This window comes from Salmo trutta, chromosome 13, assembly GCF_901001165.1.
Source record: "Salmo trutta chromosome 13, fSalTru1.1, whole genome shotgun sequence".
In the NCBI taxonomy this organism is placed as follows: domain Eukaryota; kingdom Metazoa; phylum Chordata; class Actinopteri; order Salmoniformes; family Salmonidae; genus Salmo; species Salmo trutta.
In genome coordinates, this window is record NC_042969.1 from 64,750,776 (window position 1) to 64,776,851 (window position 26,076).

Here is a 26,076-nt window from a genome sequence, read left to right on the forward strand (position 1 = left end):
TCACATAAAGCACACGAACTTACAATAAACAATTCCTGACAAGTACATGGGGGAAACAGAGGGAACATATACAACATGTAATTAGGGTATTGAAACCAGGTGAGTGTGACAACCAGACAAAACAAATGGAACATGAAAAATGGATCGGCGATGGCTAGAAGACCGGTGACGTCGACCGCCGAACACTGCCCAAACAAGGAGAGGAACCGACTTCGGTAGAAGTCGTGACACACTTGATGGTTCCAAACTTCTTACAATTAAGAATGATGGAAGCCACTGTGTTCTTGGGGACCTTCAAGGCTGCATACATTTTTTGGTACCCTTCCCCAGATCTGTGCCTAGACACAATTCTGTCTTGGAGCTCCACGTAGAATACCTTTGACCTCATGGCTTGGTTTTTGCTCTGACATGTACTGTCAACTGTGGGACCTTATATAGACAGATGGGTTCCTTTCCAAATCATGTCCAAACAATTGAATTTAACACAGGTGGACTCCAATAAAGTTGCAGAAACACCTCAAGGATGATCAATGGAAACAGGATGCACCTGAGCTCATTTCGAGTCTCATAGCAAAGGGTCTGAATACTTATGTAAATAAGGTATCTGTTTTTATTTTGAGCAAATTTGCAAAAATGTCTAAAAACCTGGTTTTGATTTGTCATTATGGGGTATTTTATGTATATTCTATGAGGAATATTTTATATTTAAGTCAAAGGGTCTGAATACTTCCCAAATGCACTGTATGTAATCAAAACAAGCACATAGTCTTAATTCATAAATGACTGATATCTCATAGAACAAAACGTATAAGATCTCCTAAGCCTGTGTTAACCTTATTTTTGGCGTTTATCCCAAAACTCCATTCTTTCCCCATAGGAATGGCCAATGAACCCGAGGTAAAAAATGCTAACTCATTGTAACGCCCTGGCCATAGAGAGGGGTTTTTGTTCTTTATTTTGGTTAGGCCAGGGTGTTACATTGGGTGGGCGTTCTGTTCTTTTTCTATGTTTTTGTATTTCTTTGTTTTGGGCCGTGTGTGGCTCCCAATCAGGCACAGCTGAAGTTCGTTGTGGTTGATTGTGAGTCACACATAAGTGCATGTTTTTCCGTTGGGGTTTTGTGGGTAATTGTTTCTGTTCAGTGTTTCACCTGACAGGACTGTTGGCTGTCAGTTTCTCATTTTGTATTTGTATAGTGTTCCATTTTATAATTAAATATGATGAACACTAACTCCGCTGCGTTTTGGTCCACTCTCTCTTCAGACAGCCGTTACACTCATTTCTGTTTTTTAGGACTACAAGCTGGCGCGCTCGATAGTGTGATGTCCTTATACCTCAAAGTTACTACAAACGAAAGGCCAAACTGATGCTGTAGTACCGCGCATTAGACCTGTCCTTTGCATATCTTTTTTCAAATCTATTTTCATCTTAAGCCTGTAATTTAGGTTGCTCCATTAAGAACCACACAGCCCTGAGAGAAGAAACCACACCTGTGACTATCCCCTCCCCTTCTCAGTCGACCTCAGTCTTTCTATACTCTGGGAGCGCTGAAAATGACACATTCAGGAAATTTCGTCTACCCTCCAACTCTATCAAATCTGCTCTTCTTAAAATCCCCCACAGTCCATACAGTCAGAGGAATCCCTAGCACACTGTCCAACACTAGTCTACACACTACATCACATTTTACTGCAAAAATATAGCTCCTAAGCATTGTTTATCTACTGTCTGACGGTCAAGATTTATGAACCCATAAATAATGTTGTCGTAAAGAGAGTGAGAAAGACTGCATACATGCAGGCGTGGTTGTGTGGAAGGGGAGTTATTACCAACCTAGGCTATAATGGGGTCATATCAGATTACTTCAGACTAAAACAACAATAATACAGATCAGTGATTTACTGTTATTTGCTTTGGTTAATGTTTGTCCTGGTTAATTTTTTACTTTAATAAATGGTAGTACAGTATGTGTTGTGTCCTGCTATGAGTATGGGGTATAGTATGGTAGGTTACATCCTAAATGACACCCTATTCCCTATATTGTGCATTATCTTTGACCAGAGCCCTGGCCCTGGTCAAAAGAAGAGCACTATAAAGAGAATATGGTGCCATTTGGGACACAACCACAGAGTGGGGTATAGTATGCCTCCCTCCCCAGCTGCTCTGTTTGTGACAGCGAAACTGGAAGGTGCTCTGGAATGGAGTCCAACTGCAGGTCAATACTTCCAGACTCTGCGGCTGCAGTGCTTTTCCTCTCTCAGTCACTGAAATGTCTTCATTTCCCCTGCCACTACACACACCCAGCCTTAAGAGGCTCCGTTTCTCTCCCCTGCTCCTGACATGTTCCATTCCTTTCTCCTGTTTTTATTTCTCAATTTCCCATTGTATACCAGCCTCCTTAATCCTCACATCATTCAGTCTCAACTCCCTCTTTTTCCTCAAGCAGCAGCATAGGCACGGACATGTGGAATGAGATTGAGGAAATGAAAGTCTGTATTATTAGGAGATTCATGTGAGGTTAAATCAATGCAAGTCATTTAGGATATCATGATTCCAGTAGTTAACTAAATCCCTGTCACCCTTGATATCAAGGAACATGATACAGTGGCAAAAAAATTATGTGGGGAATCTGAGGGGGGATTTTACATTTTTTTACTTTGTTAATATAGAGTATTATAGTATGGAGTCATGATACCCATAAAACCTAACAAGGAAATGGTTTCAATAAGACCCCCAAGCCATAAGACTGCTGAACAATTAAGCAAATGGCCACCTGGACTATTTACTCCTCTTGCACTTTGATGCAGTGCCTTAGACCAATGCTCCACTCAGGAGCACACTGCTGGTACTCACTGTTTATTATCTATGCATAGTCACTTTACCCTTACCTACATGTACAAATTACCTCGACTAACCTGTACTCCCGCACATTGACTCGCTACTGGTACTCTCTGTATATAGCCCCGTTATTTTAATTATATTGTTACTTTTTATATTACTTTATTTAGTAAATATTTTCTTAACTATTTCTGGAACTGCATTGTTGGTTAAGGGCTCGTAAGTAAGCATTTCACAGTAAGGTCTACACCTGTTGTATTCGGAGCATGTGACAAATAAAATTTGATTTTCATTTGATTCGTTTTTCCACCATATATTGTTCCATAGAGGATTTTAGAAACACTTAAAATAAGGGCTGAATTTTGTGTAGTCTTACTGGGGTGACGTTTTGATAACCGTGTAAATCTCTCTAGGACTATGTGACTATTATAAATATATTAGGACTATGTGACTTTCAATAAATATATTATTTAACCTTTATTTAAATAGGCAAGTCAGTTAAGAACAAATTCTTATTTATAATGACGGCCTACCCTGGCGACGCTGGGCCAATTGTGTGCCGCCCTATGTGTCACGACCATCGCATGAATAATTGGACCAAGGCGCAGCGTGAATAGAGTTCCACATTTTAATGATAGTGAAACTTCCAAAACAACAAAGAGATAACGATCATGAAATATGTAGCGCACATAGGCACTCATAGAAAACAATATCCCACATAGCAGGTGGGAAAAAGGACACACTAAGTATGATCTCCAATTAAAGGTAACGATATTCAGCTGCCTCTAACTAGGAACCATACACACACACCAACATAGAAATGTAATACCTAGAAAACCCCCTAGTCACGCCCTGACCTAAAACACCATAGAGAACCCCGAGGGCTCTCTATGGTCAGGGCGTGACACTATGGGACTCCCAATCACGGCCGGATGTGATACAGCCTGGAATCGGACCAGGGATTATAGAAACGCCTCTTGCACTGACGTGCATTGCCTTAGACCGCTGTGCCACTCGGGAGCCCATCTTGCATGATGTCTACTTTTATGCTAATTTGCGTTTTTGAATCTGAGAGTAAATAGATCAGAATATATTGATAAAAGTCACCATGTCTGAGAGAGATTTACATGGTTATCAAAACGTCATGCCAGGACAAGCCTACACCTAGCAAACATTTGCCGATTTCTGTTAGGGAACACCTACTCTGAAGTGGGTGTGTGCACTTCACAACTCAATTCGCCTTTGAACTCCTTCTAAACAACTGCAATTTTTCTTTTACTTTGGAAAAGGGTAAAGTCTACAAAACGTTGTCCACTCTTTTCGGCACAGATTCTAGTTTTGGGAACAGAAAACTGCATTGAGATCAAATGTTTTATTAATGAGAACATTTGCAGAATGATGGACCAAAATCGATCTCGTTCCAAAGCTCCCCCCTGACAGAATTCTCCCCTTGCCTTCGCGTGAACACCCACGCACTCAATTCTTCATTGCTGCGACTTGCTTGAACGCGCACCGTGACTTGCTTGCTAGTTGAGATTTCTGATCACGTTAGGCTGTGTTTCATTTTCTTTTTTGTCAGTTTGATCGCGGGGGAGGCAGTAGTAATGTCTGCAGTTTTCGGTTTGGCTATTTGTTTCAAGTATTAGTCGATAAATAAATCTCTTTGCCAAAATGTGTCATCTCTCCCATGTCTTATTTGACTAGTAGTTCTGAAATGTTTATTGCTTGCCTACATTTTACTCCCTCCTATTTGACTCTGATGTGTGCCACAGAAAGTATTTGATTTGACTCTAGCCACAAAATCTGTAGGGCTATTTTCTTGCCTGCCGAAATTCTCCCCCCCCTTCTATCTTGGGACTGCAAGGCCTGGCACACTTCAGAATCATTTTGTTAGCTCATGTTGACCAGTAGTGTGTGCCACAGAAAGTATTTGATTTGATACTAGCCACAAAATTAAGGAAATTAGAAGGGGGGAGGGAGGGGGGTGGTGCTGCAGGGCTATTTTCTTGCCTGCCGAAATTCTCCCCCCCTTCTATTTTGGGACTGCAAGGCCTGGCACACTTCAGAATCATTTTTGGTGACCTACCATGCCCTCTGGTGTGTGCCACAAGTATTAGACTCCAGTCACAAAAGGAAGTGGTTATTTCAGCAATAATAGTTTTCAGAGCCCTCTACTGTTCTCTCTACCCATCCCTCAATCCCCCATCCCATCGTGCTTTTCCCTCTAATGGCGTTTCCTACATTTCTTTTACACTTTTTCTGTTTATGAATGTAGGTACAGTAGTAATAATAAAATAATAATAACAATAATAAATCAAAAATGTGTACTCGGTTGAAAAATAAATATATTCAAATATATAAGTCAACATGAGTGCATATCCATAATCACAGTAAACTGTTATAATAATAGAAAAAGAAAATACATGTATAATTATATAATTAACAAAACTATGACTGAATCTGCCTCCGTGAAGAATCTCCTCCCCAATAGGACACCCCCAGCACCTCCACCATCTCCATCAACCTCCCCCCACCCGTCAACCACAAAACACAATAATGATAATAATAATAAAAATTAAAATCCAAAATATATATGTACAGTACATAGTGACAGGACACTCAACTTATCTCTTCTCTTTTCCTACATCAGATATGCAGGTGACATTTCCACCTGGATGACAGCACATAATCAGCAAGACGGAGATGCTCTTCATCCGAGGGAGTGCCTGCCCATTCTCAGATGTTAGATAATCCGAGATGATCACATGTCATTTACATTCCAGCCATTGTCAACTCCAGATTTGACTACTTCAACTCACACCCTGCTGGAATCCCTGTATTCTCAGATTCCCTTTTGTTATTAATCTCTATATTGTAATCAATAAAGTGTTTCAAAATGCTGTACTTTTATGAACATATATGTTCAGATCATTCCTGAGAGAGAAGGGGTGTAATATCTTCAGATGGGCGTGTGGTACCCTTCCTCACCCATGCCAACAAGATGTTACTTCTTGAGGGGTCTTTGCCTTGAAAGTAAGTATGAGAGTACAAGTAATGTACTGAAAGTATACTGACTAAAAAGCAAGACAGAACGGTCAAATTATATTATAGCTGTGTCGTTGCATACTTGCGAATTAGAATCTTAAGTATAACATAATTTTGTTGGGGAAAACAAATTTCTTCCCGTTTGCTGAATGTGTCCTGAAGGAGGAGTCAATTGTCTTTTCAAATAGGGACAAAGATGTTAACATCATGAGAGAAGAAATAGCAGTCACTCTCCTCCAAAACACTAGTATGTTCAATTTGTAATTTAAAATCATTGTAGATAAAAAATAAAAAAAACATTTATATGGATCTTTCAAGGTTTACTTTGATCCAACTTCTGACAAGATGTATAAACTACTTGACATTATGTTTTGCTAGATGACCTGCGCCAACTGTGCCACTTCTGTGGGGAGCTGGACAATAATGAGGAAGACACTAACTGAGTAATTGCTTGTTCACTTCTAAAGGCACATTTTTAGGAGTACGAATTTGTATAAGCAGTTGTCTGATAATGAAATAATTGTAATTCAAGAAAATGTACTTAATGTTTTAAATATATTTTTAAAAAATCATATAAATTTCAGATTGGTTGTGACTGCCCGCGATGGTTCCACCAGTCCTGTATGAAGACCATCCCATCATTGGAGGATTATGTCTATGCTGCCTGTCAGGACTAGGTTAGGCTTGAGTTCCAGGCGATGGTTTCACCTGGAAAACATTCCATAAAAAGTGGACTAAATGTTCAGTCGAGCTGTTGCAACTTTCCAATATTTGTTTATGTTATTTATTGTATTTTTGTTTGATTTATTGTAATTTTATATCTTATTATGCAAAGATCGAAATCCCCCCCACACACACCTATTTTCCAACATTTTGTGGCTAGTCAAATACTTTCTGTGGCACACACTACTGGTCAATATGAGCTACCAATATTTAGAAGTGTGCCAGGCCTTGCAGTCCCAAGATAAAAGGGGGGGGGGGGATTTCGGCAGGCAAGAAAATAGCCTCGAATAAGACATGGGAAAGATGACGAATTTATTGCTCGAGATTTATTTATAGACTAATACAATTGAAACAAATAGCCTAACCGAAAACTGCAGACATCACTAGTTCCTCCCCCGCGATCAAACCGACATACAAAAATGTAATTAAACGCAGACTAAAGCCATCAGAAATCCAAACTAGCAAGCAAGTCACAGCAATTAAGAATCGAGTGAGTGCGCATTCACGCGAGGATAGGGGGAGAATTTCTGGCAGGGGGAGCTTTTCCGCGCAACACCGGCCAATGCAATGGGCTTCCTCTCACTACCATATCTGGCAGTGAGTGGAAACGCCAAGTGGATGCTTCACATTTATACGTCGTGAAATATCTGTCTCAGTCATTGTTCTATCACTAAAGTAGCTTGAATAAAAGGTTAAATAAAAAAATAATTTAAAAAACTATAGTAGCTTGCGCAAGTCGAGTGAACTGTCTGTCATTCCACTCAAGAAAGAATAGAAACAGCAAACTTAATTAAAGCGCACAACAAACGAAATGGTCGGACACCTGAGATTAGCTAACGCTAGTTAGTTTTCAGCACACGATATCAGAAAGCTTCATTTTGTTGTCGTAAATTACTGTAAATAGAGCCACACAATAGATCAAACAACATTTCTGTAGTTGCGATGGCAAATTTCGATTCGAATGATGCCGGGGAAAAAGTGAACTTCATTGCATTTGTTAGTAATAACGTACAGTAGCCAATAGGGTAAATACTAGAACGTTAACTAGCATTGTGTTCATACTTTAACTGAGGGACTAAAACCGTAACTCGCGACTTTGCGCGCGCACACACACACACGTCGTTCCCATTCCGGCCATAGAATTAGCATTCCCGTTAGCAAAGCTAGCTAGCTAGCTACAGACTACTTTACCACGTAGCTACCAACAACAACTTCAAATGCCAACTTCAATATCCAGAACTTTAAAATACATTCGTAGATACAGAAGTTAAAGAAAACTAATAACTTACAGGTAACCCCATAAATGAGAAGCAAAACTGTGGCGGCTTGCAGTCCATTGAGCTGCAGAGTCTTGTGGTAATCGAGTAGCAATCTTTTCGCCATGATTTCCCAGTGCACTTTCGTTCCTTACCTCGCTCAGCTTCTACGTCTGTTCTACTGCTGATTGCTTGCTTGCTTCTCTAGCAACTCCTCTCCATAGCGACCGCTTTGGCGCGTGAGCTGTACCACTTCTGGGATTGACAGGGGCACACGCCTTAATCAGTCAACAAATTCCTTTTTTTATGCACTTTGTAAATACATGAATACATTCTACAGTGTATAGCTAAGTAGTTAATGTGTCAAGACTTTATAGACCTTTATTAGACTTAAACCCCTTATTATTGACAAATGACTAAGGGAAATTGAAATGGTGCACTGTAAATTATCTTATATCAGTCATCCATTCAAGTATAGCCCTAATATAATTTCACAATTAGGCATATTTTTGTTGTGATACTGTACTTTCATAGGGTATTTCATTTCTGTCAGTTGTGTAATGGAGTCGATCCTGTGTTTGTGATCACTTTGAGAATGATCGCTTGTCTGACAGACATGAATCAAATAAACATTTAGGAGAGGGCAAGACCTGAGTCAAGATTCCTTAACCAGTGTTAATTAAGTCTAAAAACAACTGTTGGGATTGTTTAAAGCCCCTTTAAAGAAAACATAGCATGTCTGGAGTTAACATTCCATCCAACCAAATAGCATAGCACCATTGCCAGGTTACCACTAAATTAACACTAAAGTCTCCATTTGGATGAGGTCTGATAATCTTCTCATCAATTAGAATGATGGTTTTATCACATACAGTGACTTCAGAAAGTATTCACACCCCTTGACTTTTTTAACATTTTGTTGTGTTACAGCCTGAATTTAAAATGGATTAAATTGAGATTTTTTTTAATCAATGGCCTACACACAATACCCCATAATGTCAAAGTGAAATCGTATTTTTTCATTATTTTTTTTACAAATTAATTAAAATTAATTAAAAATGAAAGCTGAAATGTCTTGAGTCAATAAGTATTCAACCCCTTTGTAATGGCAAACCTAAATAAGTACTTCAGGGGTCAAAATTAGCTTAACAAGTCACATAATAAGTTGCATGGACTCACTCGGTGTGCAGTAATGGTCTTTAACATGGTTTTTGAATGATTGCCTCATCTCTGTACCCAACACATACAATTATCTGTATGTTCCCTCAGTTGAGCAGTGGATTTCAAACACAGATTCAACCACCAAGACCAGGGAGGTATTACAACGCCTTGCAAAGAAGGGCACGTATTGGTTAAAAATAAAAAGCAGAGATTGAATATCCCTTTGAGCATGATGAAGTTTTAAATTACACTTTGGATGGTGTATCAATAGACCCAGTCACTACAAAGATACAGGCATCCTTCCTAACTCATTTGCCATAGAGGAAGGAAGGCCAATGGACTTTAAAACAGTTACAGAGTTTAATGTCTGCGATAGGAAAAATATCTAAAGATTGATCAACAACATTGTAGTTATTCCACAATACTAACCTAATTGACAGAGTGGAACGAAGGAAGCCTGTACAGAATAATAATATTCCATAACATGCGTGAAGTTATTCAGGATAAAAAATAAACGTGATGGAGCTAAGCACAGGCAAAATCCTAGCAGAAAACCTGATTCAGGCTGCTTTTCACAGATCAAATCATATCAAATTTATTTATATAGCCCTTCGTACATCAGCTGAAATCTCAAAGTGCTGTACAGAAACCCAGCCTAAAACACCAAACAGCAAGCAATGCATGTGAAAGAAGCACGGTGGCTAGGAAAAACTCCCTAGGAAAAACTCCCTAGAAAGGCCAAAAACCTAGGAAGAAACCTAGAGAGGAACCAGGCTATGAGGGGTGGCCAGTCCTCTTCTGGCTGTGCCGGGTGGATATTATAACAGAACATGGTCAAGATGTTAAAATGTTCATAAATGACCAGCATGGTCAAATAATAATAATCATAGTAGTTGTCGAGGGTGCAACAAGCACGTCCGGTGAACAGGTCAGGGTTCCGTAGCCGCAGGCAGAACAGTTGAAACTGGAGCAGCAGCATGGCCAGGTGGACTGGGGACAGCAAGGAGACATCATGCCAGGTAGTCCTGAGGCATGGTCCTAGGGCTCAGGTCCTCCGAGAGAAAGAAAGAAAGAGAGAATTAGAGAGAGCATATTTAAATTCACACAGGACACCGGATAAGACAAGAGAAATACTCCAGATGTAACAGACTGACCCTAGCCCCCCGACACATAAACTACTGCAGCATAAATACTGGAGGCTGAGACAGGAGGGATCAGAAGACACTGTGGCCCCATCCGATGATACCCCCGGACAGGGCCAAACAGGCAGGATATAACCCCACCCACTTTGCCAAAGCACAGCCCCCACACCACTAGAGGGATGTCTACACCCACCAACTTACCGTCCTAAGACAAGGCCGAGTATAGCCCACAAAGATCTCCGCCATGGCACAACCCAAGGGGGGGCGCCAACCCAGACAGGAAGACCACGTCAGTGACTCAACCCACTCAAGTGACGCACCCCTCCCATGGACGGCATGGAAGAACACCAGTAAGCCAGTGACTCAGCCCCTGTAATAGGGTTAGAGGCAGAGAATCCCAGTGGAAAGAGGGGAACCGGCAAGGCAGAGACAGGCAGAGACAGCAAGGGCAAGACACTGGGAGATTAATTCACCTTTCTGCAGGACAGTAACCTAAAACACAAGGCCAAATCTACACTGAAGTTATTACAAAGAAAACAGTGAATGTTCCTGAGTGGCCGAGTTACAGATTTGACTTAAATCTACTTGACAATTTATGGCAAGACTTGAACATGTTTGTCTAGAAAGGATCAGCAACAAACTGGACAGAGCTTGAAGATATTTGAAATGAATAATGGTTAAATGTTGTGCAATCCAGTTTTGGAAAGCTCTTGGAGACTTACCCAGAAAGACACAGCTGTAATTGCTGCCAAAGGTGGTTCTACAAAGTATTGACACATGGGAGTGAATACTTACATAAATTTGACATTTCTGCATTTCATTTTCAATAAATTTGCAAACATTTCTAAAAAACATATTTTCACTTTCTCATTATGAGGTACTATGTGTAGATGGGTGAGAAAAATGTATTTAATCAATTTTTTATTCAGACTTTAACAAAACAAGGTGTGGAATATGTCAAGGGGTATGAATACTTTCTGAAGGTACATACCCCTCATACCCCTTGACATATTCCACACCTTGTTTTGTTAAAGTCTGAATAAAAAATGTATTAAATACATTTTTCTCACCCATCTACACATAGTACCTCATAATGACAAAGTGGAAATATGTTTTTTAGAAATGTTTGCAAATTTATTGAAAATGTACCCACTCGCCCTGAAAATGAATGTTGCGCTACTTCCCACCTTTACTACCAACACATTTCAGAAGGTGTTTCTCCAAACAATGTTTCTGTGGCATTTTATTGTCTGTTTTCCTGTGTGCATTCCTGTGTTGTAAAAATACCAAGATAACACAAGAAAGTGGCAAATCCAAATGTTTGTCAGGGAACACCAGTTGTTTGGCAAATAAAGAAATAACAAACCCCAATGATTCCTAGTCATATGAGCAAAATAGTTTGAATACTTATATTGAGAGAACAATATCAGCGCGTAATTGCTTCATAGCAGTGGGCTGCAGTTACAAACAATGACATAAGTATTTCAGACCAACATATACCCAGAAAGTCACAGACTGAAAACGAACACTTGTGTGTAGGCTCGAAAACACAGACATTAAATTCCAAGGCAACAATGGGGGAATGTAAGTGACAGAGTTAATATTAACCTCAAGAGGCAGTTCAAACTCCCAAGGTGTCACAGAAGAATTAGAGCAGTAAACTGGTGTAGTGTCACAGTGCCAAGCAAGACAGGCAGAAAGAGCAGTCACATGTCACAAAGGCATTCCACACACAGATGAAGAATTGCTCGCACTGATACACCAGTAAGGCCTTCACCCTGCACACTCACTAACCAGTAACAGAAACATACTGGAGCACAGCTTCTCTGTGACACACAGCAAATATGTCACTTGTTAGTTTGTAGCACCAGAGACATATTAGGGATCCATAAGAAAACAAATATGAAGCTGAGCTATAACTTTGTTGCAGGCTGCATCTATAAATATGTCCATTCTACCTCTGTATGCACTGGGGCGTGTATGACATCTCCATAGTGAGGCCCTACAACAGCTGTATCTGAAAAATAATTTGTTTTCTTAGATCTTCCCATTTACCCTAATCAATCACTCTCCCCAGACCACTTCAGAAGTTAATTGTATGTTATGTTAATGTTGCTCAGTGCAATGGAAATACTTAAAATAGTAGCTTCTTCATGGGATTATTAATCAAATAATCTATTTCCATTTAATTTTATACTAAATTTATAGGATTTGGTAGTGGTATAGCATAGATCTGGTCAGAATGTGGGACCATTGGCAGCATAGTACTTTTCCTATGGAAAGTATCAACATAATAAGGAACTCACGAGCTAGAATGAAATGGTTTATTGAGCCTTTATGGTGTGTGACCTTGGTAACAGTGGTGACTCACTGAGAGACCTCCCTCTAGACCCCACTAAACATTTAGTTTGATTGTGTTATTACAATTCCTCCCTGGCAGTCAGAGCTGTATTGGCACCACCTTTCCTGTGACCAGTCGGTGCACATCCACAGGCTGATGTTCGAGGCACTTGGTTTTACAGCCTGTAAAAACAACCTTTGTTAAACTTGACATTCCTCCCCAGTCGGTCGCATTGGAGATTGCCAGAGAGCCAGCCCTAGTACACCTCAAACCCCCATGTCCCACACCCGCCTCCCCGCTGTTCCTTCTCCTTCTAAGGCTTGGCCATCTAAGAGCAGTCTGGGGAGGATGGAGGTCACCCCAGGCTGACGCTGCACACTGTTGTTTACAGCTTGAGTGGTGCCTCCCCTATAATGAACTTTCTCTGCAGCTTAACTTGACCTTAGGGGACGCGAGGGAACACAATTAGACTAATATACCTCAGTCACTTTACAGATATGCATTCTCACAGATTATCACTAAAAGGATCTCTTACTGTAAATCATTATCATCACTGACTATTCAGCTGGCTTACTATGAGCAGCTACAGTGCATTCGGAAAGTATTCAGACCCCTTGACTTTTTCCACGTTTTGTTACGTTACAGCCCTATTCTAAACTGGATTACATTGTTTATTCCCCTCATCAATTTACACAAAATACCCAATAATGACAAAGCAAAAACATTTTTTTTTTGAATGTTTGCAAATTGATATAAATATATATATTTTAATGAAATATCACATTTACATAAGCATTCAGACCCTTTACTCAGTACTTTTTTGAAGCACCTTTGGCAGCGATTACAGCCTTGAGTCTTCTTGGGTATGACGCTACAAGCTTAGCACACCTGTATTTTCAGAGTTTCTCCCATTCTTCTCTGCAGATCCTCTCAAGCACTGTCAGGTTGTACAGTTGGACACTGTCAGGTTGGATCGCTGCACAGCAATTTTCAGGTCTCTCCAAAGATGTTAGATCGGGTTCAAGTCTGGGCTCTGGCTGGGCCACTCAAGGACATCCGTGTTGTCTTGGCTGTGTGCTTAAGGTTGTTGTCCTGTTGGAAGGTGAACCTTCGACCCAGTCTGAGGTCCTTAGCGCTCTGGAGCAGGTTTTCATCAAGGATCTCTCTGTACTTTGCTCCGTTTATCTTTCCCTCGATCCTAACTAGTCTCCAAGTCACTGCCACTGAAAAACATTCCCACACCATGATGCTGCCACCACCATTCTTCACCGTAGGGATGGTGCCAGGTTTCCTCCAGAGTTACATTTTGTTTTTATCAGACCAGAAAATCTTGTTTCTCATGGTCTGAGAGTCTTCAGGTGCCTTTTAGCAAACTTCAAGCAGGCTGTCATGTGCCTTTTACTGAGGAGTGGCTTCTGTCTGGCTACTCTATCATAAATCAAATCAAATCAAAGTTTATTTGTCACGTGCGCAGAATACAACAGTGAAATGCTTACTTACAGGCTCTAACCAATAGTGCGAAAAAAAGGTATATGTGAGTGTGCGTGTGTGTGTGTGTGTGTGTGTGTGTGTGTGTGTGTGTGTGTGTGTGTGTGTGTGTGTGTGTGTGTGTGTGTGTGTGTGTGTGTGTGTGTAGGTAAGTAAAGTAATAAAACAACAGTTAAAAGACATTTGAAAATAACAGTAGCAAGGCTATATACAGACACCGGTTAGTCAGGCTTATTGAGGTAGTATGTACATGTAGGTATGTGTCATGCCCTGGCCATAGAGAGGGTTTTATTCTCTATTTTGGTTAGGCCAGGGTGTGACTAGGGTGGGCATTCTATGTCCTTTTTTCTATGTTTTTGTATTTCTTTGTTTTGGCCTGGTATGGCTCTCAATCAGGGACAGCTGTACATCGTTGTTGCTGATTGGGAGCCATACTTAGGTAGCCTGTTTTCCTTTGGGTTTTGTGGGTGGTTATTTTCTGTTTCATGAGTATTACCTGACAGAACTGTTTGGCTGTCGTTTTTGTTATTTTGTTTAAGTGTTCACTAGAAATAAATACATGATGAGCACTATCCACGCTGCGCCTTGGTCTACTCTTTCAGATGGCCGTTACAGTATGGTTAAAGTGACTATGCATATATGATGAACAGAGAGTAGCAGTAGAGTAAAAAGAGGGGTTGGCGGGTGGTGGGACACAATGCAGACAGCCCGGTTAGCCAATGTGCGGGAGCACTGGTTGGTCAGGCCAATGCGCATATGATAAACAGAGAGTAGCAGCAGCGTAAAAGAGGGGTTGGGGGGGGGGGCACACAGTGCAAATAGTCCGGGTAACCATTTGGTTACCTGTTCAGGAGTCTTATGGCTTGGGGGTAAAAACTGTTGAGAAGCCTTTTTGTCCTAGACTTGGCACTCTGGTACCGCTTGCCATGCGGTAGTAGAGAGAACAGTCTAAGACTGGGGTGGCTGGGGTCTTTGACAATTTTTAGGGCCTTCCTCTGGTGTAGAGGTCCTGGCTGGCAGGCAGCTTTGCCCCAGTGATGTACTGGGCCGTACGCACTACCCTCTGAAGTGCCTTGCGGTCAGAGGCCGAGCAATTGCCGTACCACGCAGTGATGCAACCGGTCAGGATGCTCTCGATGTTGCAGCTGTAGAACTTTTTGAGGATCTCAGGACCCATGCCAAATCTTTTTAGTTTCCTGAGGGGGAATAGGCTTTGTCGTGCCCTCTTCACGGCTGTCTTGGTGTGTTTGGACCATTCTAGTATGTTGTTGATGTGGACACCAAGGAACTTGAAGCTCTCAACCTGCTCCACTACAGCCCCATTGATGAGAATGGGGGTGTGCTCGGAGCTCCTTTTCCTAAAGTCCACAATCATCCCTTAGTCTTGTTTACATTGAGGGATAGGTTGTTATTCTGGCACCACCAGGCCAGGTCTCTGACCTCCCTATAGGCTGTCTCGTCGTTGTCGGTGATCAGGCCTACCACTGTTGTGTCGTCTGCAAACTTAATGATGGTGTTGGAGTCGTGCCTGGCCATGCAGTCGTGGGTGAACAGGGAGTACAGGAGGGGACTGAGCACGCACCCCTGGGGAGCTCCAGTGTTGAGGATCTGCGTGGCAGATGTGTTGCTACCTACCCTCACTACCTGGGAGTGGCCCGTCAGGAAGTCCAGGATCCAGTTGCAGAGGGAGGTGTTTAGTCCCAGGTTCCTTAGCTTGGTGATGAGCTTTGAGGGTACTACGGTGTTGAACGCTGAGCTCTAGTCAATGAATAGCATTCTCACATAGGTGTTCCTTTTGTCCAGGTGGGAAAGGGCAGTGTGGAGTGCAATAGAGATTCCATCGTCTGTGGATCTGTTTGGGCGGTATGCAAGTTGGAGTGGGTCTAGGGTTTCTGGGATAATGGTGTTGATGTGAGCCATTACCAGCCTTTCAAAGTGCTTCATGGCTACGGACGTGAGTGCTACGGGTTTACTTGGATTTACCAAATGCAGGGCGAGGGAGAGCTTTGTACGCGTCTCTTTGTGTGGAGTACAGGTGATCTAGAATTTTTTCCCTCCAGTTGCACATTTAACATGTTGATAGAGATTTGTTAGAACTGATTTAAGTTTCCCTGCATTAAAGTCTCCGGCCAACCTCTGGGTGAGTGGTTTCCTGTTTGCTTATTTCCTTATACAGCTGACTGAGTGCGGTTTTAGTGCCAGCATCTGTTTGTGGTGGTAAATAAACAGCCACGAAAAGTATAGCTGAGAACTCTCTAGGCAAGGAGTGTGACCTTCAATTTATCACAATATACTCTACTTCAGGCGAGCAAAATCTAGAGACTTCCTTAGATTTCATACACCAGTTGTTGTTTACAAATATTCACAGACCGCCCCCCTTGTCTTACCGGAGTGTGCTGTTGGTAGGATATTCGTGATCGTACCTCGTCTAATTTATTGTCCAATGATTGCACGTTGGTGAGTAATATTGACGGTAACGGCAGCTTTCCTACTTGCCTTCTGCGGGTCCTGACGAGGCACCCGGCTCTTCGTCCCCTGTACCTGCGTCGCTTCCTCTTGCAAATAACTGGGATGTCGGCCCTGCCGGGTGTTTGGAGAATATCATGTGAGTCTTGCTTGTTGTTGAAAAAATCTTTGTCTAATCCGAGGTGAGTGATTGCTGTCCTGATATCCAGAAGTTCTTTTCTGCCGTAAGATACGGTTGCAGAAAGATTATGTACAAAATAAGTTACAAATAACGCAAAAAACCCCACATAATAGCACAATTGGTTGGGCTCCCGTAAAACTGCTTCCATTTCTTCCGGCGCCATTTTACTGTGGTGGAGTACTGCAGAGATGGTTGTTCTTCTGGAAGGTTCTCCCATCCTGACAGAGGATCTCTGGAGCTCTGTCAGAGCTCTGTCAGAGTGACCATCGGGTTTTTGGTCACCTCCCTGACCAAGGCCCTTCTTCCCGATTGCTCAGTTTGGCCGGGCGTACAGCTCTAGAAAGAGTCTTGGTGCTTCCTAACTTTTTACATTAAAGAATGATAGAGGCTACTGTGTTCTTGGGGACCTTCAATGCTGCAGACATTCTTTGGTACCCTTCCCCAGATCTGTGCCTCGACACAATCCTGTCTCGGAGCTCTATGGACAATTCCTTCAACCTCATGGCTTGGTTTTTGCTCTGACATGCACTTTTAACTGTGGGACATTATTTAGACAGGTGGGACCCTTTCCAAATCATGTCCAACCAATTGAATTTACCACAGGTAAAGTTGTAGAAACATCTCATGGATGATCAATGGAAACAGGATGCACCTGAGCTCAATTTCAAGTCTCATAGCAAAGGGTCTGAATACATGTATACAAGCTATTCTGTTTTTTATATTTAATACATTTGCAAACATTTCTAAAAACCTGTTTTCGCTTTGTCATTATGTGGTATTGCGTGTAGATTTATACAGTTTTCTTTTATTTAATTCATTTTAAAATAAGGCTGTAACATAACAAAATGTGGAAAAAGTCAGGGTGTTATACTTTCCGAATGCACTGTATTTCTGATCTCTAACAATTGATTGTCGTGTTAAAAAAGTATTATGTTAGCTTTGGCTACATAAGGACGTTATCCAGTCACATAAATGTCTCTCTGTCCAGAGCTTAGTGTGCAGCTTTCTACAGAGGTATGAGAAAGTATTGTCAAACTACTATGTAATTACAGTTTTTCTCAATCTCATACAAGCAATTTTGTGATCTATGTTGAAACGTATCTATAGTGGAACGGCAACGATCAAATGCTTAAATAGACTTACAGAACTTCTGATAATTTACTTGCTTTGTACCTGACTTGCATATCTTAAACCACCTTTTACTAAACTTTAAATACAAATGTCATCAGTGAATACAAAAATCATTGTTAAGTGTTTTGTTTAACGAACATTAACACATTGTTTTCATCAGAAGAAAAATGTGTGAAATTGTGTTCACTGTTTCTGGCAAACAATAAATACTACTGTCTAACTAACTCCTACTGTCATCATCTCCAACATTGTGACCTTCCATTTTAGAGCTTTGCTTTAGTGTGGATTACAGCCTATACATTCATATCAGTTGTGTTCCTCCATTGTATTCACCTTTCCTTATTTCTTTTATGGACTGTGTTTCTGGGCGCCAATGGAAAGTCTACAAAACTATGAGCAAACCAGCCTATGTACTGAATACATGGATTTGGATTGTGATGAAACCGATTGAGGAATTCTGCACACAATGTGCTTATTAAGAGTAATTAGCCATAATTCTGCCCGTAATAGTTATACTTCCATTTTTTTATCCTCTTGATTTAGTAAAATCAAAGTTTACTGGTCGCGTACACAGTTTAGCAGATGTTATAGCGGGTGCAGCGAAATACTTCTGCTACTAGCTCCTAACAATGCAGTAAAATGGCAAACAAGTGCACAGATAATAATAATTTTAAACAAGAAATCAAGAAATCTCGTAACGTATCCAATTAACAAACCAAATAGCACTGTAACAGTAATACAAATACAATCTACACGTATAAACACCAGATTAATTTACACAAGATATACAGTAAGAATGATATGTACAGCAGTAGACATACAGTACAGTATAAAGTGGGAAAAACGGTATATAAACATTATTAATAAAGTGACTAGTGTTCAATGACTCTATGTACATAGCGTAGCAGTCTCTAAGGTTCAGGGTAGAGTACTGGGTGGTAGCTGTAAGAATATAGAGCCGAGACACCATAGTGTTAGCTTTAGCAAACTGTTTAGTAAGTTAACACTGGATATCGTTACAGAGCATTATGTGTCCTGTAGTACATCATGCTACAGTCGGCGGCTACTGACGGAGTCTGGCTAGTGGTGACTGTTTAACAGTCTAATGTCCTGGAGATAGAAGTCTCTCGGTCCCAGCTTGGATGCTCCTGTTCTGTCTGAGACTCTCCACCTTCTAGAATCTAGATGGTAGTGGGGGGAACAGGCTATGACTAATGTCCTTGATGATCTTTTTGGCCTTCCTGTGACACCGGGTGCTGTAGTTGTCCTGGTGGGCAGGCAGTGTGCCCCCGATGATACGTTGGGCTGAAGGCACTACCCTCAGTAGAGTCCTGCGATTGCAGACGGTGCAGTTGGCATACCATGAGGCAATACATCCATACAACAAGCTCTCAATGGTGCATCTGTAAAAGTTTGTGAGGTCTTAGGGGCCAAGACAAATTTCCTCAGCCTCCTGAGGTTGAAGAGGTGCTGTTCCACCTTCTTCACCTTGCTGTTAGTGTGAAGTGACTGCAAAGAAAATGTATTGATCTACTAGGAGTTTAAAGACAGAGTTCTGTCATTGTTCCAAAAAATGCTCACACCCCATTGAGAAAAACGGAAAATACTGGAATTCCAGGTTTGATTGAATTGAGCCTTTTATTGTATTTTATTATAGATTTAGACCGCCATCTACAGGTACATTTTTACACTAAAACAATATTACACATGAAGATCAAACAGTAAAGAACACGCAGAGCATGCTATACAGTTATCTATGTTTGGGGATTTTCTGTTTCAGTTCCATTTGATTCCATAAAACCTCATAAAGATAGTTATATCAAGATTTAAATAAATCCATACAATTACCACACAATGAGACAAAGTAAAACATTAAATGTCTATACAAAAATGCCTTATTAGAATTCACAGAGCAATCCGTAAAGCTGCTCAAATGTTTCACGCAGTCCAAAGAGCTCTTTTATAGTCTAGTGAGTTTTGCTTTGAACTGCTTCCCACATCATGAACTTTGACAGCTGACACAAGTTGTCTTCAGCTCATTCATTCACCTGTTCACATGTCCCCCCAGCCTTCTGTGTGTCGAATGGACAACACATTACACTCTCATAGATTGAGAATTGTTTTTGTACCATTTCCTTTCTCTTCTTCACAAAACATAAACAGTACCAGACATTACACACACGATCACTGGTTTGCCTTATGTTCAAGGTAATATTAAAAACGAAATAAACATGTCAAATAAACAAACTGACCTAAAAGAGAAGCCAATTCAAGTATCAACCTGTTTTCCAAACCCATTGACCTCGTATCTTAATGTTATTTTGTGTTGTCAGAGCCCTTGGTTTAGGTGACATGGTGGATTGGGTGATGACAGCAGGGGTTAACAAAATAGACTAAAAGCTGTGAGGAGGAAATGTGTGCGGATTATTAGCAAAGAATAAAAAGTGTTGAAAGGGCAGACATAACTAACAAAGACATGGTAGAGGGGCAGATCCAAGTACCAAGAAACATTATGATATTTCCTCTTTCAGAAATCCTGAGAAATTAGTGAGGAAGAAAAAAAAACAGCACTTTGCCATCAACTACTAGATGTATAAGTTCTTCTAGATGTAGGTTCTTCTTGGCATAAAAAGTACCTGAAACCCTAAAAATAGTTGGCACCTCGTTTAGATTAGTCAATGTATGTCTCAAATGACGTCACTGGTTTTATGCAGAGTTAAGAGGGAAAAACAGCCCACTTTTGTAAACAAAATATGTCCCCAAGAGGACCACAAGTGGTATTTTTCTATCCAGGTTGGCAGAGACACAGTTCCCAACTATGACATCTAGTCTCACCCACAATTAACAGTAAAGAAGAAAAATCCTTACTGCCAAATACCACATTTTTACAGAACTCACAGACTCTCAGGCAACCCTATAACATGCAGATAAATATTAACTTCCCTCCTCTGTAAAAGTTAGACAATTGTAAACTTTGAGTATTCAAATCCATACTGACAAGTATATTCACTCTGAGAAAATGTCTAATAAACCAAAAGAAACAGAATACAATCCAAACAGCTATACGGAAAATATATTTTTTATTATAAAGTTATTTAATTTACATATCAAATACAAATAAACAAATGCCACCATACTGTACTGTTATGTTGACCATAGTCCATACAATTCACTTAGGATACCCTGATTGTCAATTATTCTTTTCAGTTTAAAGACTTGAAGATGTTATTCAAAGCTGTATTCAAATAAATATTATAATTTAGTGTTACAGTTCAAATAAGTGCATGAAATTGTAATCAACTCAGCTTTATAAACAAGGAAGCATGACATTACATTCACTAAAATATAATAACTTTGTGTTATTAAACAAGATTGGTGTTATTCAATTCACCACTAAATTCTCTACATGTTTTTTGTTTATCTTAATAATTTTATATAAACAACAACCCCAATGACTCAAAGCTCTTGAGCTTCTCAAATGATGGACTGTGTACTGTCTACTTGTTGAGGATTTAAACCACAATAAATTACTCAAACTTGTTTTACTCTCAGGATTAGTCTTAGTCCTCTCTGAGGTAAGCCTCATGCACGTCATCACCGCCACTCTCTATGAAGGCATACTCCGCCATCCTCTGGATCTCCTCGGCCTGGGTCTCAGTCAGCTTCCTCTCAGCATCCACAGATATCTGCCGGACCTCCTCCACCTGAACCTTGGCCACCTGCAAATTGGTCTTGGCTGTGACGGATGCATGCTCAGCTCCTGGGAAACAAACATAAGACGGTGGTCTTAGTCAAACTTAACAGTTTGACCATAACAGAGAAAGGGGCCAAAGATGAAACCTTCAATCCATGATGATAACGGGTGACACTGAGCAGGTGCCCTTGTCCATCATTTCTCTATTGTGCTGCATCATGGGAATTAGAGTACATGGTGACCTGGAGGTTTTAGTCTTCTTTACCATCACAAAGCTGTATTCACTAACAGCTACTGATCCATACATTGGCCAAAGTGTGAGACTGACAGCTCTTGAAAAAGAGGGGGCACAAACAGCAAACTACAAAGTAGTGAGACGGAGAAAAACAAACATTATGGGGGCCTTTATTAGAGCTCGTAGGTTTATTACTGCACTGACAGGTTAACGTCTGTGTGAGAATAACAGTAATGACTGAGGAATGCTAACTGATTGGGAGCAAGGAGCATCAGGTTGTCGTTAAGTTCCTCAATTTAGTGATAAACAGGTTGTATTGGTTTATTCGAACCACATTGTCTTTTGCCGAAGCAGCAGCTATTCTTCCTCGGGTCCAAACAAAAACATGACAAGTAACAAAACACTGATGGACAGTCACACACATTTAACACAACCTTTTTAGTAATGTCACTGGTAATAAACATACCTGTGTTGTACGCTGCCTCAGCTGCCATTTCACAAAGGTTGACGGCATTAATCCAGTTTGACTCGAAGCGGTTGCATTCATCTAGTCTGTCACCAACCTGACAGAACAGAGAGAAACCCATCAGAACATTTCATTACTTTCTTGAGAAGTTTATAGAACTCAAACCATATTTACTTTTAGAACATCAATGACAAACATTGAAAGGCAAACAGGAGTGACTAAAGCGTTTACTATTTTAGATTGTTAATCAAGTTAAAAGTTCTTTGGAAATAAACAAGACACCCTAAAGACATAGCTTTTCCAGATGGCTGGATACAAAAATACAGGAACATATATTTTTTCTGAAAGATGACTTAAGACAACAGTGTATTTTTGGTTTATTTTGAGTACACATTTCATACACCTACTTCAACACGCTGGGCAATGATCACTTGCCAAATGGCATCCTCCTCAGCAGTGGAGAGTTTTTCTAGTGAAGCCAGATATCTCCTCTGAAGAGAGATGAGGGTATGGAGAGCCTGAGGACAATGCAAACAAAACAAACAGTCAAAAACATGAAGGGTCATTTAGGTAGCATGATGCCATTGCCTTACTGGTTAAATTCACATTTGATATTTATGGATATAATTAGCACACTGTACATCTTAGCATACACGATAACAAAAATCCACTATGACCCCTTCAGGTACTGACTTTGGCATATTGTGTGATGGAGTCTACGAGAGCCTGAGTGGTCTGGGAGAGGTAAGTGTTTGCACTGTCTGTAACCATAGAGGATGCGCTTCGGATCAGGGATTCATGAGAGAGGTTCTCCACTTGCTGGATAGGGAGAGAAACAGAAAAAGTTTAATATATGAGCTGAAAGGGGGGATTTTTACAATTAAGTCATTCATGTACAGTGCATTCGGAAAGTATTCAGACCCCCTAACATTTTGTTATGTTACAGCCTTATTCTAAAATGGATGAAACTGTTTTTTCCCCTCATCAATCCATACACAATACCCCATAATGACAAAGTAAAAACAGGTTTTCAGATTATTATTATTAAAAAATATATTTTTTTAAATAACTGAAATATTACATTTACATAAGTATTCAGACCCTTACTGAGCACTCTGTTGAAGCACCTTTGGCAGGGATTACAGCCTTGAGTCTTCTTGATTATGACGCTACAAGCTTGGCACACCTGTTTTTGGGGAGTTTCTCCCATTCTTCTCTGCAGATCCTCTCAAGCTCTGTCAGGTTGGATGGGGAGTGTCGCTGCACAGATATTTTCAGGTCTCTCCAGAGATGTTCAATCGAGTTCAAGTCTGGGCTCTGGCTGGGCCATTCAAGGACATTCAGAGACTTGTCCCGAAGCCACTCCTGCGTTGTCGTGGCTGTGTGTTTAGGGGCGATGTTCTGTTGGAAGGTGAACCTTCACCCCAGTCTGTGGTCCTAGGCGCTTTGGAGCAGGTTTTCATCAAGGATCTCTCTGTGGTCCTAGGCGCTTTGGAGCAGGTTTTCATCAAGGATCTCTCTGTACTTTGCTCCGTTCATCTTTCCCTCGATCCTGACTAGTCTCCCAGTCTCTGCCAATGAACAATATCCCCACACCATGATGCTGCCACCACCATGCTTCACCGTAGGGATGGTGCCAGGTTTCCTCCAGACGTGACGCTTGGCATTCAGGCCAAGGAGTTCAATCTTGGTTTCATCAGACCAGAGAATCTTGTTTCTCATGGTCAGGGTCCTTTAGGTGCCTTTTGGCAAACCAAGCAGGCTGTCATGTGCATTTTACTGAGGAGTGGCTTCCGTCTGGCCACTCTACCATAAAGGCCTGATTGGTGGAGTGCTGCAGAGACGGTTGTCCTTCTGGAAGGTTCTCCCATCTCCACAGAGGAACTCTGGAGCTCTGTCAGAGTGACCATCAGGTTCTTGGTCACCTCCCTGACCAAGGCCCTTTTTCATCGATTGCTCAGTTTGGCTGGGAGGCCAGCTCTAGGAAGTCTTGGTGATTCCAAACTTCTTCCATTTAAGAATGAAGGAAGCCACTGTGTTCTTGGGGACCTTCAAGGCTGCAGAAATGTTTTGGTACCCTTCCCTAGATCTGTGCCTCGACACAATCCTGTCTTGGAGCTCTACAAACAATTCCTTCAACCTCATGGCTTGGTTTTTGCTCTGACATGCACTGTCAACTGTGGGACCTTTTATAGACCGGTGTGTGCCTTTCCAAATCATGTCTAATCAATAAAATGTACCACAGGTGGACTCCAATCAAGTTGTAGAAACATCACAAGGATGATCAATGGAAACCGGAGTTCAATTTCGAGTCTCAGCAAAGGGTCTGAATACTTGTGTAAATAAGGTATTTATGTTTTTAATTTTTTTCTACATTTGCAAAAATATCAAACAATCTCTTTTGGCTTCGTCATTATAGCTTATTGAGTGTAGATTGATGAGGATTTGTATTTATTTTATACATTTTAGAATAAGGCTATAAAGTAACAAAACGTGGAAAAAGTCAAGGGGTCTAAATACTTTACGAATGCATTTTATATGATGTCAGCCTTATTCAAGTTGTTCAGCATTATTCCATGACACTAATATAAAATGATGACTGACCTGCGGGTGGGCGCAAGAGAGAGAAAATGGTCCTTTACCTGCATGAAGGGGACAGCGCTCAGTCCACTGCCAACACTCAAAGAGACCAAGCTCGTTCTGGTAACAGCTCTGCAACGCACGAGCCTCTGGCGCAAGGGTTTCCTACTGTTGAGGACACTCTCTGCTGTGCTCCTGCAAGGTAATGAGAGTAAACAACAACACTGATATTAGCAAGCTATAGTGATTACAGCAATTCGATATTTATCTAAGACGAAACTGTTCTGTTTGCGTACGAATACAATGCATTAGGGTGCAATGATGCAGTTGTTATTATAAAGATATTTACCTGAAGAAATTGAGACATGCAACGCTTCTTCTGAGCGCGGCCATATTGGTCAGGAGCAAAAGGAAGTCCGTCCCCCAGTAACACAAACAGAGCATTGTCTAATAGCTTGCATTTTACTTGTAATGTCGTTTATTACCCTTCAACTAAAATAAATTATATGAGGTTACTTTTGTTATGTATTAAAGTCTCAATAAATAATTTTAAGCTTTACCAGAATTCTTTACGACAAAAAGTAAGTCTCTGTCGTCACCTAGTGGTAAAATAGACTCACATTTGTATGCTGTGTTTCTGCTGTAGTCTTGTATTCCTTTGCCCAACTGTGCTTCCTGAATCCTGTAGAGTCCCAGTGGTATTTTTAAGGCCACAGAACAAGCAGCCTCCCACCACACAGTTGTACTGATTTGTTTACTTTCTCCTGAAATGTGCCAACTAGACATTGCCTGAAGTTCCAGGAGGGGGCCCAAGCACAAGGTTACGTAAATTGAACTCATCTGTCCACACAGAGGTTTTTTTCTGGTAAAACAAATATTTCAATATCATCCTCGAGTTACTTTACTGATTCATTTACTGATAAATCAGTGTCCCTCCAATTAAAATTAGTGACAGGCAGTTCACCCCAAAATGTATTAGACATTCACATCAAAAGTGATCTAATGTTGAGAAGAGTCCATGTTCCCCCACTACATCTGTTGTGTAGATCTAGCTATACAATATGTCAGACACAAATAAATGGTAAAGTTATAGGCACCATCTAATTGGATTATTTAATGGTGGTTTGATCTATACATATCCACAAAATGGTGCTCCCAACTTCAGGCTGATCCTGACCTCAACCATTATGTGTGGCCAAATTGATTTGGTATGTAGTGACAATGAACATTATACTGGTTTTCAAAAGCCAGAGATAATGGTTAAACATATAGGCTGGAATACTATAAGGAGAGTCATCTTGTTTGTGTTTGAGATATTTTCTAATTGCT

At 40.8% G+C, this 26,076-nt stretch overlaps 2 protein-coding genes across 2 annotated transcripts in view; both read right to left on the reverse strand.

Moving 5' to 3' along the window:
• The window catches only part of LOC115206320 (nectin-3-like protein), an 82,242-nt gene extending 74,149 nt beyond the window's left edge, over positions 1-8,093 (reverse strand). Inside the window, exon 1 of the mRNA XM_029773120.1 lies at positions 7,896-8,093. Coding sequence (XP_029628980.1) covers positions 7,896-7,989 — 94 coding nt within the window. The 5' untranslated portion in view covers positions 7,990-8,093. The remainder of the gene's footprint in view (positions 1-7,895) is intronic.
• Positions 8,094-20,835: 12,742 nt separating this feature from the next.
• On the reverse strand, positions 20,836-25,347 carry LOC115206321 (diablo homolog, mitochondrial). The gene is made up of 6 exons (XM_029773122.1): positions 25,097-25,347; positions 24,810-24,942; positions 22,861-22,986; positions 22,575-22,685; positions 22,168-22,264; positions 20,836-21,532 (listed from the first exon to the last, which is right to left on the reverse strand). The coding sequence occupies exons 1-6, from the start codon at positions 25,189-25,191 to the stop codon at positions 21,333-21,335; spliced, it is 762 nt and encodes a 253-aa protein (XP_029628982.1). The 5' UTR covers positions 25,192-25,347; the 3' UTR covers positions 20,836-21,332.
• Positions 25,348-26,076: the final 729 nt, after the last annotated feature.